The sequence below is a fragment of the Alternaria alternata genome, assembly GCF_001642055.1.
Source record: "Alternaria alternata strain SRC1lrK2f unplaced genomic scaffold CC77scaffold_21, whole genome shotgun sequence".
Classification (NCBI taxonomy): Eukaryota; Fungi; Ascomycota; class Dothideomycetes; order Pleosporales; family Pleosporaceae; genus Alternaria; species Alternaria alternata.
Genome location: NW_017306210.1, coordinates 441187 through 463743, shown reverse-complemented (window position 1 = coordinate 463743; position 22557 = coordinate 441187). Strand labels below are relative to the sequence as shown.

The 22557-nt window shown below is 51.0% G+C and overlaps 11 protein-coding genes across 11 annotated transcripts; 4 read left to right on the top strand and 7 right to left on the bottom strand.

The window, feature by feature from the left end:
* Positions 1-144: 144 nt before the first annotated feature.
* Positions 145-2544, top strand: CC77DRAFT_1012214 (ATP-dependent permease MDL2; the record flags this gene model as incomplete). The annotated part of the gene is made up of 2 exons (XM_018523752.1): positions 145-2037; positions 2083-2544. The coding sequence occupies 2 exons, from the start codon at positions 145-147 to the stop codon at positions 2542-2544; spliced, it is 2355 nt and encodes a 784-aa protein (XP_018382027.1).
* Positions 2545-3395: 851 nt separating this feature from the next.
* Positions 3396-3902, top strand: CC77DRAFT_944202 (RmlC-like cupin; the record flags this gene model as incomplete). The annotated part of the gene is made up of 1 exon (XM_018534955.1): positions 3396-3902. The coding sequence occupies one exon, from the start codon at positions 3396-3398 to the stop codon at positions 3900-3902; it is 507 nt and encodes a 168-aa protein (XP_018382026.1).
* Positions 3903-4513: 611 nt separating this feature from the next.
* CC77DRAFT_383951 (NAD(P)-binding protein) lies at positions 4514-5799 on the bottom strand. Its single transcript, XM_018531463.1, has one exon. It carries the CDS (start codon positions 5517-5519, stop codon positions 4599-4601), a length of 921 nt encoding a protein of 306 aa, XP_018382025.1. The 5' UTR covers positions 5520-5799; the 3' UTR covers positions 4514-4598.
* Positions 5800-6079: 280 nt separating this feature from the next.
* CC77DRAFT_944315 (allantoin permease) lies at positions 6080-7654 on the bottom strand (the record flags this gene model as incomplete). The annotated part of the gene is made up of 2 exons (XM_018534963.1): positions 6080-7411; positions 7463-7654. 2 exons carry the CDS (start codon positions 7652-7654, stop codon positions 6080-6082), a joined length of 1524 nt encoding a protein of 507 aa, XP_018382024.1.
* A 615-nt stretch (positions 7655-8269) lies between these two features.
* CC77DRAFT_944431 (WD40 repeat-like protein) lies at positions 8270-9272 on the bottom strand (the record flags this gene model as incomplete). Its single annotated transcript, XM_018534969.1, has 2 exons — positions 8270-8966; positions 9016-9272. 2 exons carry the CDS (start codon positions 9270-9272, stop codon positions 8270-8272), a joined length of 954 nt encoding a protein of 317 aa, XP_018382023.1.
* Positions 9273-9730: 458 nt separating this feature from the next.
* Positions 9731-10349, bottom strand: CC77DRAFT_1065050 (hypothetical protein; the record flags this gene model as incomplete). The annotated part of the gene is made up of 2 exons (XM_018528781.1): positions 9731-9760; positions 9840-10349. The coding sequence occupies 2 exons, from the start codon at positions 10347-10349 to the stop codon at positions 9731-9733; spliced, it is 540 nt and encodes a 179-aa protein (XP_018382022.1).
* Positions 10350-11015: 666 nt separating this feature from the next.
* Positions 11016-12740, bottom strand: CC77DRAFT_383956 (hypothetical protein). The gene is made up of 3 exons (XM_018531464.1): positions 12437-12740; positions 11888-12379; positions 11016-11838 (listed from the first exon to the last, which is right to left on the bottom strand). Exons 1-3 carry the CDS (start codon positions 12584-12586, stop codon positions 11197-11199), a joined length of 1284 nt encoding a protein of 427 aa, XP_018382021.1. The 5' UTR covers positions 12587-12740; the 3' UTR covers positions 11016-11196.
* A 1732-nt stretch (positions 12741-14472) lies between these two features.
* On the bottom strand, positions 14473-15088 carry CC77DRAFT_1023935 (hypothetical protein; the record flags this gene model as incomplete). The annotated part of the gene is made up of 2 exons (XM_018525768.1): positions 14639-15088; positions 14473-14591 (listed from the first exon to the last, which is right to left on the bottom strand). A coding segment is annotated over exon 1 (241 nt), but the record flags the coding sequence as incomplete, so codon positions are not given.
* Positions 15089-15113: 25 nt separating this feature from the next.
* Positions 15114-16775, top strand: CC77DRAFT_1053262 (hypothetical protein). Its single transcript, XM_018527737.1, has one exon. It carries the CDS (start codon positions 15338-15340, stop codon positions 16748-16750), a length of 1413 nt encoding a protein of 470 aa, XP_018382019.1. The 5' UTR covers positions 15114-15337; the 3' UTR covers positions 16751-16775.
* Positions 16776-17234: 459 nt separating this feature from the next.
* CC77DRAFT_1098196 (hypothetical protein) lies at positions 17235-18691 on the top strand. Its single transcript, XM_018529932.1, has 2 exons — positions 17235-17950; positions 18000-18691. The coding sequence occupies exons 1-2, from the start codon at positions 17651-17653 to the stop codon at positions 18444-18446; spliced, it is 747 nt and encodes a 248-aa protein (XP_018382018.1). The 5' UTR covers positions 17235-17650; the 3' UTR covers positions 18447-18691.
* Positions 18692-18828: 137 nt separating this feature from the next.
* Positions 18829-21512, bottom strand: CC77DRAFT_1012206 (hypothetical protein; the record flags this gene model as incomplete). The annotated part of the gene is made up of 4 exons (XM_018523751.1): positions 18829-19872; positions 19967-20714; positions 20765-21314; positions 21446-21512. The coding sequence occupies 4 exons, from the start codon at positions 21510-21512 to the stop codon at positions 18829-18831; spliced, it is 2409 nt and encodes an 802-aa protein (XP_018382017.1).
* Between the last annotated feature and the right edge of the window lie 1045 nt (positions 21513-22557).

The following is a 22557-nucleotide window of genomic DNA, read 5'->3' as shown; positions in this document are numbered from 1 at the left end:
ATCAGGGCGGCGCCGAACTTTTGATTGACATCTCCGAAGTCGTCCACTCCCACGTTCGCCCGTGTATCGCCATGTGGAATGCCTCAATAACGCCCCAATCCGCTCTCACACTCCGGTAGCCGTCCAGTCTACCCATTCCACGCCATGCGCGGCCCGCTGGTTTTCTCGGCGAAGGCCTGGCACGGCCCAGGCAACGGCGCCCTCTTCTCACAAATACAGTCGCGCATCTCGACGACAGCAACACGCCAACAATCAACATCATTCGCTACCAAACCAATTTCAACAGCATCGGTACCTAGGCCGTCGCCGAACAGCGCCGTGTCATGTCTCTTCCCTCCATCGTCGATATCACGATTCGCAATCACGGGCACCACACGTCACAATGGCGTACCAAGCCCGGCTCGCATGTTCACTACGTCGCGATTACTAGCGGAAGCATCGAGCGGTACAAAGCCTGCAAGGCAGCGCAAGTCATACAGGGAGGAGATTAAAGAAAAGGGCATCGTGGATGTTGAAGAGCATGATGGCGAACTGGAGAACGAGGAACAAGGCTTCGCAAAGTCTGAGAAGGCGGCGCAGGCGAAGCAGGTCAACTTGAGCGCCAAGCTCAGCAAGGATGGGTCTGGTTCTGGAAGCACACCCGGTGGCATGAAAGAAATCTGGAGATTGATCAAGATTGCCCGACCGGAGCTAGGCGTACTCTCTTGGGCTTTCGTGTTCCTGCTCGTGGGATCTGGCATCTCTCTATCTGTACCTTTCTCAATCGGCAAGATCTTGGACGCTGCAACTTCGACCGAGAACACCGATGGCTTACTCTTTGGCATGTCTCCCTCCGTCTTCTACTTCGCATTGGCAGGTGTCTTGACAACTGGCGCGGCATTCAACTTTGGACGTATCATTATTCTGCGAATTGTTGGAGAACGCATCGTGGCTCGCCTGCGATCTCAGCTCTACCGCAAGACATTCGTGCAAAACGCAGAGTTCTTTGACGCCAACAGGGTTGGAGATCTCATCTCCCGTCTCGGCTCAGATACCATCATCGTTGGAAAGAGCATCACGCAGAACTTGTCTGACGGTCTGCGTGCACTCGTCAGCGGTGCAGCTGGTTTTGCCATGATGGGTTTCGTCAGTCTGAAGCTTACTGGTATTCTCGCCCTGATTGCCCCACCCGTCGCTCTCGTCGCCTTCTTCTCTGGTCGCTCGCTACGGAATTTGAGTCGCAAGATTCAGAAGAACTTGGGAACTTTGACTAAGATTGCTGAAGAGCGGTTGGGTAACGTTAGAACAAGTCAAGCCTTCGCTGGAGAAGTCCAAGAAGCATCACGCTACAATCGACAAATCAAAAGGATATTCGCTCTAGGAAAGAAGGAAGCCGTGGTCGCCGCAACTTTCTACGGAAGCACTGGATTGATGGGCAACTTGACCATCATCTCCATTCTTTATGTTGGCAGCAACATGGTCAAGAACGGAGTAATTTCTATCGGTGAACTCTCCTCGTTCTTGATGTACACTGTCTATGCCGGTTCCAGTATGGTTGGTCTTTCTGGTTTCTACGGTGAGATGATGAAGGGTGTTGGAGCTGCCAGCCGTCTCTTTGAGCTTCAAGATCGCAACCCGACAATATCTCCCACCAAGGGTCTGGCAGTCAAGTCAGCGCGTGGCCCCATCGAGTTCAGGAATGTTTCTTTTAGCTATCCCACTAGGCCAGCAGTCACTATTTTCAAGGACCTTAGCTTCAAGATTGAACAAGGAACAAATGTGGCCATCGTGGCGCCTAGCGGAGCTGGCAAGTCTACAGTCGCTAGTCTCCTCCTGCGCTTCTATGTCCCCAACACGGGAACTATCACTATCGATGGCCGAGATATTACCACTCTTAACGCGAAGCAGTTAAGAAGAAAGATTGGTTACGTTGGTCAGGAGCCTGTGCTCTTCTCTGGTACCATCGCCGAGAATATCGCATACGGTGTGCCTAATGCCACTCGCGCTGAAATTGTGGCCGCTGCACGAAAGGCCAACTGCCAGTTCATCAGCGATTTCGTAAGTATGAACCTCCTTATGTAAGATTCCTACTAATCTGTACAGCCCGACGGCCTTGAAACACACGCTGGCGCCAGAGGTACTCAGCTTTCAGGAGGCCAGAAACAACGTATCGCCATTGCACGAGCACTCATCAAGAAGCCCGACATTCTCATCCTCGACGAGGCAACAAGTGCTCTCGATGCCGAGTCGGAGACTCTTGTCAACCAAGCACTCAACAAACTCCTCCAGGAGAACAATACGACTATTAGCATCGCACATCGCCTGTCGACAATCAAGCGCTCTGACCGTATCATCTGCATCGATGCTGACGGTAGAGTAGCCGAAGAAGGCACCTACGAGCAGCTCAGCTCAAATCCAGAGGGCGCATTCAACAAGCTCATGGAATGGCAAATGAGTGGTGGGGACGTTCCTGCCAAGGATGTCAAGAGCCCCAAACCTACTGAAGAAGAGGAGGTTGAGCGAGAGCTCGAAGAGGAAGAAGTCGCTGGCCGCAATCGCGTCTAATGAATACAGACCTATTTGGTAGTTTCTAGATGGCAATCGCGATAATGCAACGCGACTCTTCTGCTTCTCCACAAACGAAGCAAAGGTGGGCGAGCCCGCCAGCAACAGCCATGCCAACACCAGGCTCGCTGGACTTTGGTATCAGCAAGACCTTGCAAGAACACCGCGCTCAATACTAGGATCCGAGAGCAAACCGACTTATTCTATAGCGCTCTTTGGATGGCATGATGTAGCCGTGTACCAGGTCCTAGGTTATAATAGGCTTGGAGATAGTATCACTTCCCGCCTGTTCATATATCTGAGCATTGCAACTATAATCAAAATATCGTTCTCCTCTCAATGTCACCACAGTAGTGATCTACAGGTCTTACCACGTGCAGCATGTAGCGGGACATGTTCCGTTAGTTTACTTAGCACCCTGATTCCAGCTTGCGTCGCATAACCATCACATAATCAGGTACGACACCACTCAAAACACGCACCATGACCTGATATATGGCAGACCACCAATCAGCACATACTCGAGCTACCTAGCGCACCGAACGGGGCAATGTGCCCGTACATCGCAAAAGGAACGTTATAGTGACGTCATGCATACCATGGAGTCTAGACCTCCATCCCTAACGCGCGCTGACGCGATGTGTGATGCAGTATAGAACGACATACCATATAACAACCATATAAGTTGCCATTAAAACATATACACCACACAAACAACCTCAATGCTCAACACCACATCCCGGCTTCTCCGCCTATCCACATCCACACTCACAAAGCGAACTGCAACACCCACCATCACCACCAAATCCTTGTCTACCTCCACCCCAAGACTCTACACCTCAGCCCCCAAGATGGAAGCCTTCAAGAAAGTCGGAAACCGGGAAGACGCGCCCCCCAAACACGAAATGGTGCATTTCCCCGGCCTCATGTCTGAAAAGCGGTCGTTTGGCGACTTCCGAACCGTCCTGCACACGGGTCTCTACTCGCAAATCGTCGCCATGGAAGTACCCGTCAACGGCGAAATTGGTGACGAAGTCCACACCGTCGACCAGATCCTCTTGTTTACCTCGGGAAAGGGGCTTGCGACGGTAAATGGCAAGGATCAGGAGGTCAAGGCGGGTGATGTCGTTGTTGTGCCGGCGGGGACGCAGCATCAGTTTGTTACAAAGGGGGATCAGCCGCTGGAGTTGATTACGGTGTATGCGCCTGCGGAGCATCTGCCGAGTAGTGTGCATAAGACTAAGGAGGAGGGGGATAAGGCCGAGGAGGATGAGATTGATGAGGCGCCCGAGTGGGCGTTGAAACCCAAGGCTGAGAATGAGAAGAATGGGTTGGTTAAGGAGAGTGGGAAGTATTAAGGTAGACTGTAGTTTGGCATGAATAATTTGAGTGACATAATTCTAGTCACTATGTTTACAACAGGCCAGCAGCGCGAGTTGTTTGATCATTGGTGCACTTGGTTGGGATGACCAGATCGGTGAGTCGTGCATGGTGGAAGTCGACTTGCAGATGCACTGCAATCTTTAGCGTAGAGGAGCAGTCGTTGTGTGCTGATACAGTGTGAATTTGGCTCAGGCCGGATGTTCTGGGCCAATCCCCAGGTGTATATGCAGCTATGCGCGAGGCACTAATGCACCGCTGCTGTAGGAGAATATTTGTGGCTGCTGCACTATTTTTTGCACTGCAATTTCTAGCGCGGAGGAGCAACTGAAGCAAGGCTGAAGGGCCAGGGCTGAATACGTAAGCGAAGAAGTATGTGTTCAATGGGCAAACTGCACGTTGGGCCAATCATTTGTGCATGTCATGGGTGCTTGTTGCACCGCAATTCTTAGCTTCACTGAGCTTTCAGATGTCCACAATCAGTGTGTGCATGCATGTGCATAATGCAGAGGCGTCAGTATCTAAGTCTACGGTGGTGGCTCTAATCGCATATTGCACTGCGATTGTTAGCGTAGAAGAGCAGCTCGAGCAAGGCTGATGGAACAAGGCTTAGAGTCAGGGCTGAGTATGGAAGCGGAGAGCGACCGCATGATCTTATCCCATTGTAACCCAAACTATGATGAACGATATTCTGCGACTATCCGCTGAACAGTAGTTCGAATGCTTTCGCGACGATAGTGACCAAGGAGGGCTTCATCCGAAGCGTCTGGCTCGTAAGCTTCGATATTACGCCCAGCCCAGAGAGACGAATCTGGCATCAGAGGATGCTCCTGATCTGAAGCGGATATCGCTGTATGATTGCTCACGGCTGAGAAGAACAGACCAAAATACTCCGAAAATGTGAGGTTCTCGCCCCCAATGAGGATCGCTCTACCAGACACGGACTCACTCCGTTCTAGTGCGGCGGTGATCGCTATGGCCAAAGACTCGACGGATACAAAGTTTGTGTTTCCAGTAGGTGCTGATGGAGGTATACTAAGCTTGCCCTCCGCAAACTGAGTATAGGCCACAAACATTGGGACTTTCATGCCTGGCACGATCCCGACGACAAATGGAGCATCCAGACTGCACGCATGGAACTGAGTCGTTGCCAGTGAAGTGATTCCGTCAGCAGCAAGCTTTCGTGACCGTACGTAGGGGACTGTATCGACCAGCTGAGGTGCAATGTGCGGATAGAAACTGCCGATGTGCACGAATCTCGCAACGCCGGCGTCTCGGGCTGATCGAGCAAATTTCACTATAGCCTCGGATGCTTGTAGGTAATACTCGTCCGCAGAATTGTTTTGTGGGACGTGTCGTACATCGGCGCCAGCTGAGAAGACGATGCTATCGAAGCTTGAGAATATTTCCGGCGTGTACTCTCCAGAAACATAGTCGATCTTGATGAAGGGGAGGTCTTTGAGAACCGGGATATCTTTTACGGGGTGGCGACCAGCAAGTGTGACGGCGTAGCCACGAGAATGAAGGTGGAGGGCAGCGTATCCTCCGATCATTCCCGTTCCACCGACAATAAGGATGTTCTTAGGCTGAGCCATTTTCCAGGGTATCGGTTGAGCAAACGAGTTGTGGTGGTTCGATATCTCCAGATTTCTTTGGATATTCGCAACCTTATATGTTTGCGTATAGCCCTAGACTGCAGCTGTGAATTTCTCATACTTGTCGACGCCGCGCAAGACCTGCGGGTACTACGGAAACTTTGGGCTTGATACCTACTCACTCACATCTTTCTTACTCCGGCTTACAAATCGTATCTGGATTGCTAGCTCACTATTGGCACCCAGCATCTGTGACTCTAGCCAAGCCAAAATATCTAACAAGGAACCTTGTCTGGGCAAGCAGACTAGACTCAGACGAGTCTAGAGTGATGAGTAGTATAGAAATATTAACGATCCGACAAAGGCCTCTGCTAAGTTTCAGTAACTTCCAAGACTTCTATTAGTAAGCGGCCCGTATACCTAGGAAGTACCTGGACAAAACCTGTAGGCTTAACTAAGTTGCGGCTAGTCAAACCGATCGAAATCTCCGAATCTTAGAGTGCGGATGTACTGTAATATACGCGGCAGAGTTATGTTTTGATCATCCCGACCTATCCTTTTTACAACGCATATCTAAAGTGCTTGGCCTGCTTATCCGTCAAATCGCTAAATCCATCCCTGATAGCTTGCTCGTCTTCTCCTTGACCGAACTTCTTATCCCTTCTCTTGTTCTCCCAGCCCATCCATAAAGCCAGCACACCGGCTATAACCACCATCGCGCAGTAACAGACAATAAGTCCTGTCAAGGCTGAAAAGTACCTCGGCGCCTCTCTCGAAAAGAAAATATTCGCACCCGCTATATTTCCCCCAGCGTAGAACACAAACCACAGCCCGTTCGCCGTACTGCGCTTCGTATGTCCGGCGATGTTTGTCGTCAGCAGATTCCACGACAGAATGACCGGAGCACCGACGATATACTGCAACCACGTGCACCCGACCAGACTCCAGCGTTGTGACAAGGGCGTGAGTCGAATGCCCAAAAGTCCAGCCAACGGCGGCAAGCAAACCACGGCGAGGATGAGACAACGCGTATCCCTAAAGTACCCAGCTGCAAGTCCACAAAGCGGGACAACCACAAATTCAGTCGCACCCGTCGGAAGCTGCAGCAACGTAGCATAAATCCCACTAAACCCAAATCCACGAATGAGTGAAGATGAGAAGTTTGACACACCGCCGTTGATTACGCCGCAGCAGAGTCCAATCAGACTGATGCAAAGGACCTTGAAATCAAGAACAGCTTCCACCGCCTGCGCCTTCTGGAACTGTTTCGTCTTGACGCCAATCATGTTGCTTGCAATCCGGTCAATCGCCACGATTCTCTGCTTGTGCGATAGGAATTTCGCAGTGGAAGGACTATCAGGCATAACCCAGAGGAACACCCACGCCCAGACGAAGTTCAACAGCCCAATGACGAGGAAGATGAGCTGCCAGGTCTTGATATGCGACGAGTGCGCGTGACCAAGGCCGTAGCCTAGCAAGGCGCCAACCATTGTCGCCATGCCGTTGAAAGCAAGAAAAACGCACATGCGTACTGGTTGTTCATCGCGTCGGTAGAACATGCTGACAATGTTCATGATAGCTGGACTGATACTCGCTTCGAACATACCCAGTAAGAAACGTAGGGCGAGCATCCCAGCGTAGTTTTTGGCCGCGACGTGGCAGCAGAGGAGGATGGACCAGAGGAGGATCATGGAGCCGGTGTACTTCGAAACGGGGAGTCGCTGGATGAGGTAGTTTGCTGGGAGCGCCCAGAAGAGGTAGCCGAAGTTGAAGATGGCGGCGACCCAACCGTAGCGGTCGCCTTCGAGGCCGAGGTCAGGGGTCAGAGTGTAGGCATTTGCGTAGTTTAGAGACAGTTTATCGAGGAATTGGATCATGTATGTCATGCAGATCTATCTTTCTATTTAGTGATACCTTGTTGAGAGTGGCTGGCATCTACATACCATTGGCATAATGACCCAATCAATCTTCCGAAGTACAATCTTTCGCTCTGCTTCTAGCTCCTCTCTCGAGTATTGCTGTACTTCCAGGTATAGATCTGCGCCGATGTCGCGCATCTGCTTCTCAGCAGCGAGTTGCCCCTCATCGATGCTGGCCTCTCGCGCCGGCGAGATATCATTCTCTTTCTCGCCCATCTTGCCCGTTCACAGATGAGAAACTGAGTGTTGGCGACCAAGTCCGGATACAGTGGTTGACTAGAGTGGGGTAAAAGCAAGATAGCCGAAGACCCTGGCAACAGTGGTTTCGCAGGTCGCAACGTTTGAACGGTAACACAGGCAGCGGGATGTATGGTGCATCTGTACTTATGTGTTCCCACTATCTCCCACCCTTGGCAACGGCCGTGAAGGGAGTTATCGTCTATCATGCCAAGGTGTTCTTATCGGCTTGTTGAGTGTTGCACATCGCTACCTAGGGCGGCCGTAGTATCATGCAGGTTGCTGATGTTGCCGCATGCTATTGGTATGTTGATCCTTCGGCACGTCGAATCGGGCAATTCCCGGGTACAGTTACCCTGGCTGGAGTAGTCCGAGATAGCAAAGCTTAACCTGATGGTTGTTTGTGACGTGCGCCAATTGTGGTGCTCCTCATCTGTGCAGCGCATGTTGAGCTCGATGAGATAGAACATAATTGTTTATCGAGGTGAAAGATTTTACAAGTGTCTTATTTACTCTAGTTCGGGTGTCGGACTATTGCGCCTTGCCAATATCTCCATGGATGGCCACAACCAGCATAGGTATTGTGTGGAAATCCTACTTCCACAGACCGTAAGGTCCAGATGTGAACTTCCATAGCTTCACAGTTCCGTCCTCACTGCCTGTAGCATAAAGCTTCCCATCAGGCGAGAAGCTTGCCGACCAAATAGGTCCGTGATGGCCCTTGTTGGTCTCGAGCTCCTTCTCTTCGTCAAAGTCCCAAACTCTGACCCAAGTGTCGTTCTGGTTGCTACCACCAGTAACGAATTTGCGCTCTCCGTTGTGTAGAGCCACACTGGCAATCTCGTACGGTGTCTTGATGCTCTTGATGAGTGAGCCGGGCGACTGGCTGTTGAAGAAGTAGGCACTGTTTCCAGCGGCTACGCTCAAGATTCCATCCGAGGAGGTGTTATCCAACTCGCAGGAGCCAACAGTGCCTTCCACAGCATACTCGCCGATGGTGGACTCTTGGCGCAAATCCCACCACCGCACCTTCTTATCTTCGGCTGCTGTTATTATGACATTCGGGTCAGATGTCCACACAATCGACTTGATGGTTCCGGTGTGAACACCTGCGCCGATCTCGAAGCTCGTCGCGTCGCTGCGTGAAAGGTCGTAAATGCGCAGCTTCTTCTCCATGCCACCTGTCGCGAGGATCTGGGGATGGGGCTGGTTGGGGAATGCGACTGCGCGGACGATGTGGTTGTGTGAGAGAGTGTGTAGGGCTTCGCCAGTGTGAGTGTCCCAGACCTTTCTGTAAACCGTTAGAACGATTCCCGATTTCGCGAAGTCATAACACGTACGCAGAGAAATCTGCAGAGGCGGTAGCTGCCAACGAGGCATCAGAAGATAGTCTCGCTTGCCACACTGCGCCTTTGTGACCGAGGAAGGTGCCGATCCAATCTCCCGTTACTCCGTCGCGGAGCATGGGGTTGTTATCCTTGCATGCTGATATAATATAGTATTGGTCTTCGTCTACAAGGGACGAGAAGTGGATGTGTGGCACAGGTCGTGAGTGACCGTGGCAGGTGAGGGGCACGACTTTGGTTGTCTCAGGCATCGTAGGTGGATAAGGAGGGTGGGGAGCTTCGGTGTAAGGAGCGAGTGCGAGTATATGTCGTGTGAGCTGAGTGAGTCTCGTAGCTCAAGTCGAGTGGCGGTGAGGTTTGACGGTGGCAGGGAGTGTTTGTTGTCGTTATTGGGATATCGCAGGCAGTTCCGAGCTATATCGGAACCAGCAGAAGCAGCTCTAGCAGTTCAACAAGGCAGAAAAGAGAGCGGAGGATACAAAATGTTCGTCAAGGGGTCGTAACGTCGTGAAAATGGTGTGCTGGTAGAATCGCAAGTTCATTGAGCGCGATTCGAGGGGAAATGTTGAAACGGGCAGCCAAATCTCAGGGTTGACCTAGCGTCGGAGGCTCCACTACCGAGGCTTGCTCAAACGGGTTTAGTTACATGATGCCATCCGTACCTCACAAGAGCAGCAGCAAAACTACCTAGGTACAGCCAGTCTGCCTATCATCCACCACCTTTCCCAGTATCAGGGATCTGATTCACAAAATGTGCACACTGTGTTAGGCTCCTGTGCATCATCCATCGTCACGTCCCACCAGAATTTTTCACATACCAGACATCCGAGCTCGACTCCGATGCACAGCTCAGTGCTGACAACGTCACCTTTGTCACCTACTTCCCAGGATCCAGTCTTGCCCATCAAATGAAGGAGTACATCCCGCCCAAACTCAGCTACTTCCTGTAATGCTGTCACTATCAAGGGTTGATGACCTCCGGTGTTGTTCAGAACGCTTGCGGAACCCCGATCGGTTGCTAGTTCCAATAAGATGTGTACCAACGGATGGCTGGGTCGATGTTCTAAACCTACGAGTTCATAGATGTCTCTGACGAAGCCGCAAAACTCGGAACGCGCAATACTGTCTTTGTCGAATGGTCCTGTAGACCTGTCCAACCAGTCATACATGCAACCCGTGAGCCATGGGTCAACCCGGTCCAAGAAAGCGGGAAATTGGTATTTGTCGCCCACACGATACAGCCCGAGGAAGTGATTGATCGTGTCGGTCGCGCCATACAGCAACTCCGCCGGTCGGCGTATCTGTGGATCGTATGCGAAGCCGAGCATGATTTTGAGAGCATCGGGATCATCGCCAATCAAAGTGATCTCTCTGGCATGGCTCTCCTGTGTACTTCATCAAACGCATGTACTGCATTATGGGATACAAGACTTACTGCAAATCCTCCAGTAAAAGCTGCCTCGAATCAACGAGACTGTGCGCTTAGCAGCACTCTATGAGCTTCGAACTTGAGCTCGCCCGAAGCTCCGTATCGGATCGTGATATCGGATAGCACCTTGGAGTTGGAGAACCTGGAACCGCGAGCTTTAGTATGTTTTCCTTCAACATTCGCTGTGACTCACTGCTCAAAGTCGAACTTCGGTCGCTTGTGTGTATCGCTCGCGGAATCCATACCGTCAAGTCTCAGAGTAGAGATACTGCTGTCGAAGAAAAAGATGGAGTCAAAGTCAGGAATAAAGGTCCAAAGCGAGTGGACTTTATATTGATGCCTACTAAGACAACCCCAAGGATCTCTCACTTGTTGCCGAGCTAAAACTACGTGATACGCTGCGATACGCTGTTTCAACTTCACCGACTCACCTTCACTTGCGATAAGTTACTTAAGAGCTCCTTCTTTTTATAGAACGTGAGCGATGCAGAAATCGTAAGTGGCCTGTCGGTTACAGATCAAATACGTAGACTTTGGTTATGGCACAACACCATGCATCGATATGGAACAAGCCATCAAATGGACAGTGGGAGAAGGCAATGCATTGTCGGAGACGCACGGGGAGCAGCTTTATAGTAGCAATATAATGTAGTATTTCGATGAGGGTATAATATAGATTAAGATATACAGGTAACAGTCTAGCTATGGACGCTGGCAAGATCGCGTGGCATGGTCGTCATTGTTGCTTAGAGGCCGGTAGAGCCGACACCAGAGGTGACGCCATCCTTGAGGTTGTTGACAACAGGGAGAGCACCGTCGGTGACGTTCTTGACGGCAGGCTCAACGGCACCCTTAGCGCCGTTAACAACGGGGTCAACAGCGCCCTGAACGTTGCTGACAACAGGGGCGACGGCACCCTCGACACCCTTAACGGCACCAGTAGCAGCGTCCTTGACGGGCTTGACAATAGGGTCAACAGCACCGGTGACGCCGTTGACAATGGGAGTGACAGCAGAGGTGACACCGTCCTTGACGTCGTTCACGATAGGGGAGACAACACCGGTAACACCACCAACGACGTTGTCCCTGACACCGTCGACGATAGGGGTAGCGGCATCCTCGACAGACTTGAGGCCAGGAACGGCACCCTCAACACCGCCAACGAGACCGTTGACGTCGGGGAGCTGGCGCCTGGTCAGAGCAGCATCAACAGACTTGTCGAGAGCATCGGCGTGAGCATCGATGTTCTTGACGTCGTTGACAGTAGAGGTAACACCGTCCTTGACGCCGTTGACACCATCCTTGACGTTACCAACGAGGCCATCAACACTGGGGAGTTGGCGCGTGTCGAGGTCGACCTCAGCATCGACATCAATGTCCTTGACATCCTGTCGGAATTGTTAGAGGGATGAGTTGAGTGAGATGGATGAAACTTACGTCGACAGTGGACTTGACACCGTTGGTGGCACCGGAGGTGACACCGCCAACAAGGCCGTCGACCTTGGGGACGTTGACGTTAGGGATCGTTTGGCGCGCGTTGACCTTAGCATCAACATCGGCATCGACAGAAAGACCGAGAGCATTAAGCTTGGCCTCAACTGAGGCATCGACGGAGAGACCAAGAGCCTGGAGCTTGACTTCGACGGAGGCATCGGCAGAAACACCGAGAGCCTCGAGCTTAGCGTCGATTGCTGCCTCAAGTTCTGCGTCGAGACGCTTGTTGAGAGAGGCGCCGACAGCAGCATCAGCAGTGAAGGGACCCAAAGCGTTGACCTTAGCATCAACGTTGGCATCGGCGCGGCGGCCTACGCTGGCGCCGACCTTGGGGTTGATGCCCTTGTCAACGGTGACGTTAACGTTGTCGTATGTGACGCCCTCGAGGTTGACCTTGGCGCCTGTGTTTACTCGTCGTCCTAGACCGACAGCGACCTTGGGCTCAACATCAGCAACCTTAGCGCCGACGTTTGCTTGGGCACGACGGCCTACGTGGGCGTTGACCTTGGGGAGAGTGACGCCGTCGACGGTTGACTTGACACCAGAGGTGACATCCTTGACCGTGTCCTTGGTCTGGGGGATTTGGGGAATAACGGCGGCGTTCGCAACAGCGGCAGCGGCGAGGAAGTAGTTGAAACGCATCTTGAAAGAATTAAAAGTTCTCGGAAAGAGTGTATATTAGTTGGTATGTAAAACGAGTGTCGTGAGAGTTGGATGAGGCTGAGGCTCTGGATGGATGATGTCTCTTTCCATGGTAACACCGACAGTACTTATATACTCATCCTTCCATTACCTCTCTCCTGACGCCACTTGATGTACACTTGTGGCAGTGTAGTAATGTCCGGTAAATGGCCGTTGGCTGCATTGAGAAGACCAGTAGGATAGTGATCAACAGCGCGAAGTCTGGTTACAGGTCTTGTGTAGTCGATCTACCGTTGTGGCCCATGCGCTCAGCCATTGCAAAGCGGCATCTCTGGTGCAGATCGGTGGTTGTAGTCCCTTAAAGGTGGATCTGCCAGCACAGATGCAATGCCAGGTTTGGATGAATTCAGCTGAAGTAATGAGGACAACCTCACCGTATCTTGAGGCCTGGCACGGATACCATATTGTGTGCTTGGAGAGTGTTCCTCAGCCGTTCTAACTCTTTTCTTCTTTTTGCGAAAGGACATGTGCTGAGAGCTATCACCCAGGTGCATCAAGCAGAACGAAGCTTCGATGTTGGAAAATAATCTCTAAGTCTTCTTGTGGCTATACAGAGCCTTCAAGTTTGAGCTCACCGTTTCAGGCTATTCTGTTGTTGACGATTGGGATCGGCATCAGAGACAGCGGTGCCTGAGCGCGGGACTCGCGGCTTCCAAGTGGATTCCCGTGGATATCTTCAACAGTGCCTGATTAGTTTGCATTAGCCACGAGGAATCCAGGTACAGCCGATGATCGCGCAGAAGGCCTTGATGCATTGGCCAATCTCTGCGCGGGTCTTCGTTTCTTGTCAGTTGTCTGTGGGGCACGGTCAGCAGCACTCCTTTTCCGCGTTGCTCATCGGGCTGTGAGTGTCTGTCACAGTACGAGCAAGCTACAATGGAACGACCTCGGTGATCTGGGTACCTTTGGCAACTGCCAGTACACCATGTGTATCCCTGAGTCAAGGATTGCTGAGTGGTGTAATAATCAATCCCAATGTCGAAAGCCAACGCGGCGGCACGTTGGACCCTGGCTTGGCCCGAAGTCGAAAGAAGCATAGCGTTGGCTGATGAAGCTTAGCGTGCTTGCTTCGAATGACGACGCGCGCCAGACCTGCCACGATGACGCATGGTCTTGGCGTTCTCTGTCCTGAACTGATGGCAGCCGTTATCCTAGCTTTACCGAACTGGTGGAGGATTGACGCTGTTAGAACAAATCAAGCCTCTGGTTAATTTCCGACGCGTCCGCACACCACGTGCCTTCTCCACATCCATCTCCAAGGCTACGATAGATCGGTGTTGAGCTATACGCATCTCTTCGCTGGACGCTTTCTTATCTTCATAGCGACTGTGAAACATACATGCATTCCGTCGCGTTCTATCGCACGCTCATGTACGTGATTGCATCGTCACTGTATCAGTTGGGGCGATAGAATTTGGCAGCTATGTGTCTGCAGACCGTCATTTGCATCGACGGGTACTTTGACCTGCGGAGAAAACCGTTAGGGAACGATCACCTCAACACTCGAGTCGGCCCGAATTAACAACTCCTTTTCTCCAACGTGCTTCCGAAGCAGGGCTGCACGCAGAATCAAATCAAACATCGAACGGTCCGATGCCGTACATGCTGGGGCATGGCGTACCAATACCCTTGCGGCAGCGATACCGGCTTTTGAGGAAGAAGATCTATCAAATACTTCGCACAAGGGATTCCTAGTTGAAACATGTAGAGACTGGTCGTGGAATTTAACCGCTACGCGGCAAACCGGGTTACGAGCTATACCAAGGTTGCCTACTGAGGTGTCACAACCAAACTTCACACTGAAACCAATCATACATATTACCATCGGAAAACTTCAATCATTTACCGGCCACAGTGGACAATGTAGGTTCGTATGAATAGTTTGTCTAGTCTGCTGGTACGTCACAAGAGCAGCTTGGAGAGGCATCAAGATCGAACTCGTTCAGTGGGCTCACTCTCTCTACCGCGCTTTGTTTCTACTGATAGTCTTCTCTAGTCGTACCTCAGTATACATGTTTTGGGTCCTTCTTTTCTCCCGCCACCTCTTGTAGCGGAGGCTCGATCGAGTCACGGACATTGTCACCGCTACAATACTCCCAGTATACCCAATGGCGCGATCGAAAAGACTGTCCACGACCAAACCGGCCAAGGAGATAACATCATGGTTGATGAAAGCGACATATCGAACAATATCTGCAAGTGTCAAGCGGCCTAAAGTCATACCACAACACATGTAGACGGCGTCAATGGTGTCACCTATGATACAACAAGAGCGGATAGCAATTGTTGCAACTCCCTTGGGCCCATGGGCCACCTGCCTCGATATCCCTACTCGAGGGTAGCCTCGCCCTTCTTTTCCTGGTCTCACTCTCAAACACCTGTCCAGTCACGTATCTGTGGTTGCCTTACCACGACTTTAGTCAATTGTTGAAAACAACCATGTGAATATATAAATTACTTGATCTACTCGAGATCCACGTTATCAAAAGGCAAACAACGCACGTTTGCTGAGCAACGTATGTGTAAACATTCACTGTCCTTCTTTATTTAGGCACGATCCGACAATTTGACCCTACACTTCTCAAGCTACCGACTACCTTTTTATATCATATACTACTAAACTTATCATAAACGATTCTTATCTAGCCATACTAGCTTTGTAACGCGACTGGATTATCTGAACTGCCAGTCATGTCCCTTCCTCTTGCCAACAGCACACCGAACGGCAGTATTCTTAACCTACCCGACGAGCTACTTCTTCTGATAGCTAAACATCTTTTACTCGAACCTCGCTTTAACCAATGCGCCTACTGGAATTTGTTACCTCTCGCCATCGTGAATACTCGCTTTCCCAGGATTATGCGAAGTATTTTGCAGGAGCAAAAGGCGCTCTGCGTTCCGCTTCCGAACATACATGCCTTGTTTCGAACGCTCCGAGAGTTTCCAGCCGCACAGTGGGCCGATAAGATCGAGTCTCTCGAGATCACGAACTACCCCTGTCATGAAGCTTCTTGGGAGCACTATGTTGGCGATAATGATGGGTGCATGCGGATGCCTAGGAGCAACCAACGTGAACGCCTTATTCAGCACTTGCTTTACACTGGAGAGATAACACGTGAAGATGGACGAGACTACTCGAAGATGCCGGCCAGACAATTCAGCATCGAGACCGATACCTCCTTCCGAACGGACTGTCTTAAGGCTATCAGAGAGGCCGACGGCGTTAGCAATAACAATAAATGGGTATGGAAAAACGCGCTACGAGCAGGTCACAACAACGCATTTCTCGCCTTGCTCCTGCTGATACTACCAAACCTCAAAGCGCTACTGCTCGGCGGTAGCCACACATTCCATTTTCCGATGGTCTTCAGGGATGCAGATCCATGGCAAGGACCAATGAGCCCAAAGGTTGATGACAGAATACATTGGAGTGGCGATCCTTCGACGCGGCTATTGAGGGAACACAAATATCTGGCTCAAGTGTTCCATAAGAGCTACTCGAGGCTTACCGAGCTGGAGTTGCCATCCTCATGTCATGGTATTGCGTACCGCAGGATGGTGCGGCTCCCACCGAGATTCCTCAGTTTCGACAACTTACAGACGTTGATACTCCCTGAAGTCGCGCTACCGATGGATTGTATCGTATGTACCAATGGCCTGGTATACTCATCTTTTCCAAGATCGCTGAGATCGCTAACGATCGTCCACTCCGAATGGGTCTCAACGGGCTATGTGCGAAAGATGATACATGATCCAGCCACTGATCTTGCCACGCATCTTCCAAAGCTACGCGCTATCAGTGTCTATTGGGATACTTGCAGTACCAAAGAGAGGCACGGATTTCATCCTGGAGACTATGCGCGAGCGACGGAACTCGGAATTGAGCTGACCGGACACGCCCCACAGCATGAATGGACAGCTGTAGCCGTGGCAGGCCAACCATGGAAATTTAGTGAGAATGAGCTCGACAATATGGCAGGTCTGTCTCTACGGGATAGAACTCGTCGTCGAAGAATAGCGGGACACTGGATTGGGGAGAAGCAAACAAAGGACTACTCATTCGGTAGTGCAAAGATGCATTTCAGGAAACGCCGCGGTCAGTAGTGTTTGGGATGTTTTACATGAGAAGAACCTATTGTGATCTAGAGTGGTTGAATATAGTGTTATGGTTGTATCTGTCGCAATGCTCGTGTAGTAGTTCACCACACGGTAACGAGAGTTGTGTATTCCTAAAACATGTTCGCCGAATAGTATGGGCCACTCAACATAGACCATTAGGATAAGTGACGGTCCGCTTTCCCCTGGCAACCGTGGTCGCTTTTATGAAGCTCATCTGGGCTTTTTCTGCTTGCGAGCAGGAAAGCATCGAAGCCACATTTTCTTCACCTATCGTACTAAGATGAGGCCACAACCCTGGCGCTAAACTTAGACATTGCGAAGAGAACGTCGAATGTGTTGATTGGTGGCCTGATAAGGCGAAGCGTGTATAATGCCTAATTAGGACTAGTTTGGCCGCGGGGCTGGATTTTCCCGAGGTCATTGTCCCTGGGCTGGGCTGTGTACAAAGTAAATCACTCCCAGCTCCCAACTTCTCAGTTCGCCACCAGTTTGCAGTGTTGTGTCCGAGTTAGCCGTTCGTCGGTGAGATGATGCTCTTGGCACATTCCATAGCTGGGAACGATGTGCGCGTGTGCTCTGACCACCGCGACAATACGTGCAGTGAACGCGCCTAGTGAAGCACCACGGACACGAATAATAGCCGTTGGAATGCCTGAGGCGCGACACATCTCCATGCTTGCATATAACGGTACAAAGCTTTGTTGACGCTGACCGTTGACGCCAAGATGAGGATCTCCGCACCACTATCCGTTTCAAACACAGCCTCTGTCACAGCCATTTTGGGGGCCTTACGTCCATGTTGGAGATAAAGATTCGACAGCCCCACTTGGCTTATCGCATGGAGAACCTCCCGTCGAAACGACTGCTGCACGCTCCACTTTCGCCATGAAGCTCATCGACCTCTTTGTAACGCTCTGCCATCTTCTTCTGGTTACTGAAGCTGTTCCAGTGGAAAGAGAGGAGCGATGCGACACACCATCATGCCGCCGAAACAAACTGGAGGCCAGGGGTAGAACTGAATGCGACCTCCCCTCAAAATACACTGTCGAATGGTTCATCGAGAATGCGATAGAGCGACCCGAGCCAATGTCATGCCTCTTTTACACACGCGGCTTAAGCAGGGCAGCGCGCCGCTACGCGAAGTCGAGACCTAAAGAAGAAGGGCCTTCTTTGACAACGATATGGGTACTTGTGTACTTACTATCCGTACAGGATTCTTTCTGACTGAATACAGGATGTCTGGCCCAAGCAGTACTACAGCAAAAGAATAACGAACACCAACCCCCTACGATGCATCATGCAAGACAAGAAAAAGCAAACGCAATATTACTCCCACATGTCGAAAGCCTTTGCCTCGATGTGCCATGTCTTCGCGACTGTCATGGACAAAAGCATTGGGCTCGACGCCGCGACGGTGAACGACGTTAACCAGAATGGCCTCTGGTTCCACGCTGAGTTTCCAACCTTACAACGGCTCAAGCAAGTTACCATGATCGAAGCAATATCAGAAGATGGAGGAAAGAGGTTTACATATTGGACGAGTTTAAATATGTTTGCAACCAGTGCGCAACATGAAGACGTTGTTGACGATTCGCCAAAACGCGCGGACACGTTAGATTTCGATTGGGATCAGTCCACAGCTGATGACATATTTGTTGAAGAATGGGATGTGGATCCGTAGAGCCTCGCACCATGCTAGTTGCAAGGAATGTTATCTTTCTGTTTGATCCGTTCAATAAGTCTTTCACCTCGATTTAAAAGAGTTGTAGGCCGGTACAGAGAGTGAGAATAAACTCGAGATAAGTTCCTGCTTCAAGCAATCCACTTATGGCTTGAGCAATCTCAAAGGGAAGGGAAGTGAGGCCTTCATTGCCAACGTCATATGCATCAATGCGAATTCATCCGAAGAAAGGGCCAGCGGAAGAGAAGTTGGTATTGATCTGGACGAGGAAGCAAACTAATTATAGGATGAGGCTGAAGGCAAACCTTATCCAGCCTAGGAAGTGAGAAGCCAAGCAAGAGCTGCGTACAAGCGCCTAGCAAGTTCGTGTTGAGGTTCTCACTCACATAATAGAGAAATTATTTGCCCAACCTAGAGGACCAAATCCCTCAAATCCGGTCGACTGTGCATTCTCATCATCACTTGCTTCCCACCCAAAAAAGTTCTGTAGGTCGTCGAGGTTGAACATGGGCTGCTCAAAAGCAGTGGGCGCATTGGGGGAGGAGTATACAGTCCCTACCGCGTTCTCAGTCGCTGAAGTCATGACCTGACCTGACGTGACTACAGATGAACCCTGGTCAGTAGCCGGCGCCGAAAAGGGATAGCGGGTAGTGGCCGTCCTGAGCGTTGAAGGTGAAGTTGCAGAAAGTATCTCTTCAACTGGAGGGATCACCGAGAGGGCCGCGTTTCGTTGCCTAGGGGTACCTGCCGTCGGTGCGGGAGCGCCGACAATGCGCCGCGCTTCGTTCTCGGACGGGTCCTGAGGCGCGATGTAGTCAGCAGAGTGGCCACGAGCCAGACTGTCGCGTACAGTCTCTAACCAGCGCTCGGATGTGATACATAACGATTCAGCAAGCGGATACATGAACGCCATTTCCCGCAGCGCCTGGTTATTGTACTGCACTAGCTCGACTGTACGACCAATAACAGTTCCTGCATCGGGCTTCGATACATCCAAGATCCGAGCGATATAATAGAGCATGATGCGACTGCTGTTGTAGACGAACGATGGTAGAATAGAGTCCGCGAAGTGTTTGACGCCGTGCTGCAGTATATGTGAGACCAACACTGACATACGCTGCGCATGCTCAAAGCAGACATCTTGTAGATGACTGACGAATGCCTGCCGATCAGTGGGGAAAACGAATGGCTCTTGGTTCTTGAACAAATCAGGGAGAGCGATCCGATGTACGTCGCACATAACGTGATGATACATGCAGTGGATGAGGAGGAGTGCACCTAGCTGATGGGTCTCACGTCGGATGTAGATGTTGTCCGCGGAAAAGTCTAACCAGGACGGCAGACTTTGCTTCCATGATTGTATATCCTCGATGAGAACGGCGAATCCGGACCCGGGAAGCCAAGGCGGTTGCTCTTCATCCATGTGCTTTACGAATCTGTCGCAGGTTAGCGTAAAAGGCCGGAAAGAACACTTTTCCCGCTCACCGTAGGACCCGCCGCCAAATGCTCACGATACGTACGTAGTACGCAGCCATACCCAGGTTGTCCGCCGGTTTCTCTGGTATGTCCTCTGGAGGCATAAATTCCAGTAATGTACCTCTCTCAAGCCGCTCCGTGACACACGGTATCTGTAGTGAGAATTGACGCTCGTTGCAAGGAAGCTGGATCTTGAGGTCTCTTTCATTGAGTATAGTGAGGTGGTCGACACCACTACCAGCCCAGACATCGATCATATAACACGCCCACATGAGCCTCCTACGAGACTCCCTTACAGATACCTCGTTTGGACTTCCTCCTAACTCTTTACAAAGGACGTCTGGTGATACCTCATTATTGAGTTGCAGAGCGTGCGCCATGCGTATGACAAGGCCAGTAAGAAGGAAAGAGCCCGCATAGTTGCCATTACGGGCTTCTTGGTCATGAAGCAAGACCAAGACCTTGAGCTTTGTGATGGAGATGGTGCTGTAATCAGCGAAGAACATCTCCTCCGCAGACTTCGCCCACTGGCTTCCCGCTGACTGGATCAGATCTTTTGTCAATGGCGAGAACGACTCACTGTAGTCAAGTGCGTAGAATCGAGCACCTAACGCACACATTATGTGTAGGAGGGCTTGATCAGACGCATCCACGAGCTGACCTTCATCTAGCATCCTAATGAACGACGGCTTATGCTCGAACGCAAAGACCCGAATGGGGTGAACGTTGTTGAAGTACGCATCCAACAACGCATGAAGCTTGATTCTCGGTGGTAGCTGTGGTGAGAATAACCTATATGTCTTTGTCAGTTCAATACAATTGAGTGGATTCATCAAGCATACCATAGCAGGCCTGGTGGACACCCTGGTACAACAGGCTCGCTATTAGATAGCGGACCGTACCCCCTGGAAGGTGTTCGAGAATCCTGGGGGGTATGGGGAGGTATCATCATCGAATCGGTATGCGTTTCTGAAACTGGAGTCGCAATGCTTTGCACCCAAGCTGGCTCGACTTGCTCGGCATCGTAAACACACGAAGTCCGGCGCTGTTGACACCTCGTGCAGTTTGGTCGTTCGCCAGAGCATTTGACTTTGGAGTCTCGACAAGGGATACAAGATCGAAATGTCCGTTTCCGCTTGATTCCCACGACTGGTTCGTACGATGTACTTGGTCTCTTCGCAGCAGCTGAAACCCCGCCATTCTGCACGCAGTCTAGCTGGAGTCGTTCACAATTCACGCAGCCATTCGGTCGTTCATCGCACTTGACCTGGAGATCGTCAGCTCTGTGGACCCTGCTTTCTTTGGTTCCCGGGTATCCGAAGACCGCAACGCCGGTAATTCGACCACCATGACAATGCACTGGTGTTTTCGTAAAGTTTGCTTTGTCGTATCCTGGAAACCAAAAATCCAACAGAATTTCTCATGGAAGAATGAAGCATTACCTTTCTCGCACGGCAAGTAGCGCAGGCTGTACGAATACTGTTAGCACACCTGTCGCCATTTCGAGGGGCCATATCGCATACCATTGACTGGTCTTCTGCGCTTCTTAGCAGCAGTCTCAGGCGCAGCGGGTGTTTCCGGCGACTCCATGTATCGTTCGGTTTGTCGCTCGGGATGTCGCGTTGTCTTTGGGTTTGCGAAAGAGCGAGCGCGGCGCGACGACGACCCAGACTTAAGGCGAAAAATGACGTGCTAATCGGTAAGTATTGGCTCAAAGCACGCGGCCTAATAGTGGGGTCATGCTGCGTCCGGAAAGGTGCGGATCTCCTCCCCCATGAGCTAGCTGATTTGGTGGCTAGTCCTGGTGTACCCTTTCCCTGAACCCCGCAATCGACCAACGCCAGTTCTTAAAGAAGAACATGGCTGGTGTTATTTCTATCAGCCCAGATAGCTGCACGCGACCCTTTGCATGTTTGCGGCTCAACTGGAGTATAATATTCGCACAATACCAAGCACTTGGCGCCGTCGCTGATCCGGCACCACACCCGATCAGCACCGAAGGACCTTGTAATCTTGCAAAAGCAATCCCTTCATCGTACCCTCACATCTCGCCTTCAAGGAATACATCACGTCGAAGAGTGGACGAATTGATTCTCAGAGAACTTACAAATCGCTGTCATAGTAGCCCAATGGCCCCACCACAAGCAATCCCCGTCGATTGTTAGCTAAAGCGCAAAGCATTGTCCAGACTTAACCGAAGTACACCTGATCAAGCAGCTACCCAGCAACAGATGCATCAGCAACATTCTTTAGCGACAAGGATCAACCGCCACGTATAGTCATCCCGTCAAGAGAGTGTAATGCGCGTACACGCATCCCCACCCAAGGCAAACAAGCATCGCCAAGCATCCGCCAGATAAGCATCGTCATGAGACTAGTATACATCAGCGCTCAGATCATGATCAGTGATAAGTACTACCAGTCAACATACCCTACTTCATGCTTAAGAGCTAATCTCAAAACTGCAAACATTCCCCTACTTTCGTCTTGCTGCCTTATCTGTCCTGGACCCTTACTTCGTATCTCATTCACGGCTCACCACGTCAACTGTCATTAATACTGAGCTACTACAGGTATCTCCCGAACAGTATGCATGAAGGAAACCTCCACACAAACGATACCTTGTGCTAGTGTA